The sequence below is a fragment of the Monosiga brevicollis genome, genomic scaffold (genome assembly GCF_000002865.3).
Source record: "Monosiga brevicollis MX1 MONBRscaffold_3 genomic scaffold, whole genome shotgun sequence".
NCBI lineage: Eukaryota > Choanoflagellata > Craspedida > Salpingoecidae > Monosiga > Monosiga brevicollis.
This window is the reverse complement of record NW_001865040.1, coordinates 2,261,481-2,266,044: the sequence shown is the minus strand read 5'-3', so window position 1 is coordinate 2,266,044 and position 4,564 is coordinate 2,261,481. Positions and strand designations below refer to the sequence as shown.

The following is a 4,564-nucleotide window of genomic DNA, read 5'->3' as shown; positions in this document are numbered from 1 at the left end:
AAAGAAAATAAGATTGAGAGGCACTTGTTCGGGATTTGTTCCATGAGGCAGGCCTGCCAAAGGATCAATTGCACTGTGCGTAGTGCATGTCCGAGCACGAAGACGCGGGAGCTGACCTTGGGGGGATGCGTTATTGCATCACGATGCTTCATAGAGCGATGCCTTTTGGCGCAGACGCGATTAAAGGACCAGTGGCCGCAGTCGCAGCAAACAGCGCTGGGAAAAAAGGTGGTCAAATTTTCGTTGGCATGTACAGGATGGCTTTCAATGTAGTGCGCCATCAGCGGATCGCCCTTGCGCATTGAGCACACACATCCTGGCGCAGGACAGTCAATCCAGTTCAGAGAAGGAAAGCACTCGGAAGGGCGGCGGAGATCGGGTGGAGTGGAATGGTGCGTTTGAACATGGCGTTGCTCATTGGAATCCGAGACAAGCATGTTGCAGATTGCACAAGACACCGGAGAAGGAGTCGCCATAATGGCTGCACGCAAAGAAAAGAAAGGCAAGGTGAGATGGTTCACGCATCAATAAATGGCAGCGCATGCGAGGAATGAGGAAGGGTGGGGACTCACCGTTGAGGAGAAGGAAAATGCAACGGAAATTGTAACGGAAGAACGAATCTCAACGGTCAAACCATAAGGGATGACACTTGGTACGTGACCGAAGTTGTCTCGATGAACAGGTGAAAAAGTGTCTCCGATCTCGAATGTCGTTACTACCAAATGACACTGTTGTAGTGGAGGAACAACACCCACACATACGTAGAAAGCATTTCCTTTTGTTCTTGGTAAGCGATCATGCCTCTTGCTCTGTGTGTGTGTGTGTGTGTGTGTGTGTGTGTGTGACGAGGACGTTCGGCTGCTCTTGTTGGCTCTGCCTGCTGCTCCGCCCTTGAGGAGGGGGGTGCCCAATCGCGGCTTGCCTTGGTCAATACCGTCCATGGATGTGATTTGATGCAACAGTCATGGCGTGGTGTGGTGCGGTTTGAGGATGGCTGATCCAGGTTCATGGGGTTGTTGGCTACTTTAGGTTTTCCGCTCTTGTTTCCGTGAAAAAAAAAACCATTCATCGCAATCATGGTGCGTATCGTGCCAAGAGCTCCAAGCTCGAAAACACCCTGCGCACAATGGCACTGCACTTGCCGACGACGGCGACGTTGCTCTTGATCATGCCCATGACCTGCACCAAACCTGTGATCAGGGGCCACATGGCTGTTCATTGCGCGCGCCCACTCATGTGAATCTGCTGCTTCTCTGGCACTGTCTCCGCTTCTTCTTCCCAAAAATCAACTTATACGTGTGACGCGCGGCTCATCTGGTCTCTACATCACCAGGCCTCAGGTGGCGAATTCAAAGTATGACTCGGCGTGCTCCGCTCTCGTTTCTGCTCGCCTTGCCGTTTCGCGTTCGCCTTTGCTTGCGTGATGAGGCGCCAGGTTTTCTGCTTTCAAAACAACGTACCTGCCCCTCTGACATCCGATGCTGTACGGTGGTCTGTCTGTACGCATGTTACAACTCTTAGGAGCACCTCTTCAAGGTCCTTGTCGTGGGTGAGATTGGCACGGGCAAGACCAGCATCATCAAGCGCTACGTGCACCAAATGTTCAGCAGCCACTACAAGGCCACCATTGGTGTGGACTTTGCGCTCAAAGGTAGGATGGAGGCTTGGTCATGATCCCGATGACTTGTTACCATGATAATGCACGTACAGTGCATGTGCCTGGCTTGGCCTTTGAATTATCTGATGGCTTCACCCCCCGTCTTATGGTAGTCTTGAACCTTGATGATGATACCATCGTGCGCCTTCAGCTGTGGGATATTGCCGGTATGAAAAGTGACTCGGTCCTTCGCCTTTTTGATGACACGGGGTTTCCAATTGCCAGGAGCACGGCACCTGGTCTCTTGATCCGACCAACCGAGATTCCACTCTGCCCTTTTTTGTCGCGGCGTGCTCACGCCTGTCCCGCTAATCTCAGGCCAGGAGCGATTCGGAAACATGACTCGCGTGTACTACAAGGAGGCTGTCGGTGCCTTTATCGTTTTCGATGTCACACGCGTCTCCACCTTTGAGGCCGTCCAAAAGTGGAAGTCGGACATTGACAACAAGGTCTTCCTGCCTGATGGCTCCAAGATCCCTGTGGTCCTGCTCGCCAACAAGTGCGACATGGCCAAGGAAGGTCTTGTCAAGAACGGCGCTGCCATGGACAAGTACTGCGAGGAGAAGGTCAGTGCCTACGCTCTGGTCTGCGCGGACAACCTTACATCTGTGCACATGTCCTGCCCAGTCTCCATGCTTGTCAAAACATTTGCTTTCGAATGTTGGCTCATTCTGTTCGGCCATTCGTGCCAGGGCTTTGCGGGTTGGTTCGAGACGTCGGCCAAGGAGAATGTCAACATTGATCTTGCTGCTCAGGAGCTGGTCAAGAAAATCCTCGAGCACGAGCCGGTACATTTTCTCCCCTTGCCATGTGCATTTGCCCTTGTATTTGTGGCTGTGCCCCTTTTCCTTGTGAAAGAATCACGCTTAGCTCCACTTTTCTCCCTTCTTATGCTTTTCCTCCGTCGGCCCCGCTTCTTTTCCTCCTTGTTTGAACCGGCTTTCTTCCTCTCACTTCCAAATCACCCCTGCTTGCTAGTCGGCACTGGAGAAGAACGACACGATTGACCTGGATGAAGACAAGCCCAAGTCGAGTGGTTGCTGCTAGATTTGATGCCAGAGTGTCGCCTAGTCCTCCTGTTGTGTGGGAGGGGTCTCTCCCGTGTTGCTCATCTTCTACCACCTTTGTTTTAGTTTAATGTCGTCTCTTGTTGATGTTTGCCCACGCCTCCGTGTGCCGCCGAGTTCCAGGTGCCTCTGGCGAACAACGGTTTGGCATTGTGGTACCGAACGGTGGTCGTGAGCTGCCGTTGATCTTGACACCCATCGCCTTTGTGGTCCTCGTGATGCGGTGTTATGTTGTCCTATGGTTTTGCGTGCTTCTCCCATCCTGCTCCGATATCGTCCATCGACCTTCGTGCATCGGCACTGTGGTATCAACGCCTCAGCGGCGTGTCTTTGTCTTTCTGTGACTGTATCTGTGCCCCTCGCCCGCATGGGCGTGCATGGCGCACTGCCAGCCAATCGATGATGATCTAAACTTTGCGACTTGAGGCATAGAGCATGGTTGTTGTTGTTTTTTGTTTTTTTTTTTCTTTGAAGCACAGTTGCCTCCAATACAGCCATGTGGTCCGGTCTGTCGCCGTGGGCTTGCAGACTGTGCTTCATGCCATGCCTGACGCGACTTTGAACGACAAGAGGAGCCCGACAAGAGTATTTTTTTTGCTGCTCTCATCACTATGAGAAAATGATTTACAGAATTCACGTGCCATTCCATTCCACCCCCTTTGTTTTTTTTTTTTTTTTTTTTTTTTTTGTTAATTTTCGTCTGTTGATGGGGATGCGCCCATGCCTGTCGGTAGCCTCCCATTCAACTCCAGGCATGCCGGACAATAACATGAGGTTTCGCTAGCCCATTCACAACCGCACGCCAAAAATCGAATCAGTTGGAGCGTTGCAGCATTAATATCAACACATTTTCACATTTTTAGGGATTTTGCCATGATATCGTTTTATCTGCACACAAGGTGGCAAAGGGATGGACGAGACGACTTTGCACATTTTACATTTTGTACATTTTCTGCATCACTACGTACGCGTGCCCGTGGTTAGCCGATCGAGCTTGTGATACCACATATGCGATAGCTAAAACAAATCTGCCCCTTGTTTTCAAGAACGTGCAGTGTGCGTAACAAGAACTGGGGGGCCTGCCTCTCCACAGAAGTGCCCATCGGCAAGGTGAGCGCAGAAGAAAACGTAATTCAGGATCGATTTCCTTTCATTCCTTTAACCGTGTCCATGGGTATTCGCATATGACACGCTGGCACAAGGAGACAAACACGTATGGACATATGCCAAAGTGGCAAGATCTGAACAACAGGCACGACAACTTGAGCATCGGTGCAACGCGCCAGATTTAACCCATCGCTCACTCGATAACTAAAAGGCATTCTTGCACCCTTTTGGCCCGGTGCACCGGACAGACACCCAAACACAATTGCAGACTCACAGAGCCAAGGCTAAGACTGTACCGGCAGGATTTGGTTGAACAGGACAAGGCAGGCTCGCAAAAGGGCGGCACCGTGCAATACTTAAATCATCTGCACCTTCACTACAGCGGACTTGTTAAAGGGAGGGGAGGCGGGACTGATGTCGCAAAGCACTTCAGGCAGGTGATCAACGTCGACGCTGGTTCGAATGGCCTCGCAGCGCACCCAAATGAGAGAGCCATCGAAGCGACGCATGCGCTCAACAGACACCATCTTGCGGCGATCACCAAACAAAAAGTCGAGGAGGTCAAGGCCGCTGACAATCTTATCATCACGGACCATAAAGTCCAGAGAACGGAGACCCAGGAGAAGCTGAGGGTTCGCAACCCCACACATGGCCGCCATGGCGTCGTCGGCGTACACAACACGTACGCCGCGAAAGAGGATTTTACCGCTCATGTGGGGAAAGCTATCGTACG

The 4,564-nt window shown here is 51.6% G+C and overlaps 2 protein-coding genes across 2 annotated transcripts in view; one reads left to right on the top strand and one right to left on the bottom strand.

The window, feature by feature from the left end:
- The first annotated feature begins 789 nt into the window (after nucleotides 1-789).
- On the top strand, nucleotides 790-3,133 carry MONBRDRAFT_17807 (uncharacterized protein). Its single transcript, XM_001743471.1, has 7 exons — nucleotides 790-1,079; nucleotides 1,334-1,354; nucleotides 1,522-1,651; nucleotides 1,771-1,824; nucleotides 1,976-2,223; nucleotides 2,350-2,445; nucleotides 2,636-3,133. Exons 1-7 carry the CDS (start codon nucleotides 1,077-1,079, stop codon nucleotides 2,702-2,704), a joined length of 621 nt encoding a protein of 206 aa, XP_001743523.1. The 5' UTR covers nucleotides 790-1,076; the 3' UTR covers nucleotides 2,705-3,133.
- A 1,054-nt stretch (nucleotides 3,134-4,187) lies between these two features.
- The window catches only part of Mb_HLH_5 (uncharacterized protein), a gene marked incomplete at both ends in the record, with an annotated part of 1,709 nt that continues 1,332 nt past the window's right edge, over nucleotides 4,188-4,564 (bottom strand). Inside the window, one exon of the mRNA XM_001743149.1 lies at nucleotides 4,188-4,554. Coding sequence (XP_001743201.1) covers nucleotides 4,188-4,554 — 367 coding nt within the window. The remainder of the gene's footprint in view (nucleotides 4,555-4,564) is intronic.

Excerpts from the sequence above, each read along its gene's own strand:
- MONBRDRAFT_17807 (XM_001743471.1), top strand. Across the intron at positions 1,652-1,770 it reads TGTGGACTTTGCGCTCAAAG|TCTTGAACCTTGATGATGAT; the intron begins GTAGGATGGAGG and ends GTCTTATGGTAG. Across the intron at positions 2,446-2,635 it reads AAATCCTCGAGCACGAGCCG|TCGGCACTGGAGAAGAACGA; the intron begins GTACATTTTCTC and ends CCTGCTTGCTAG.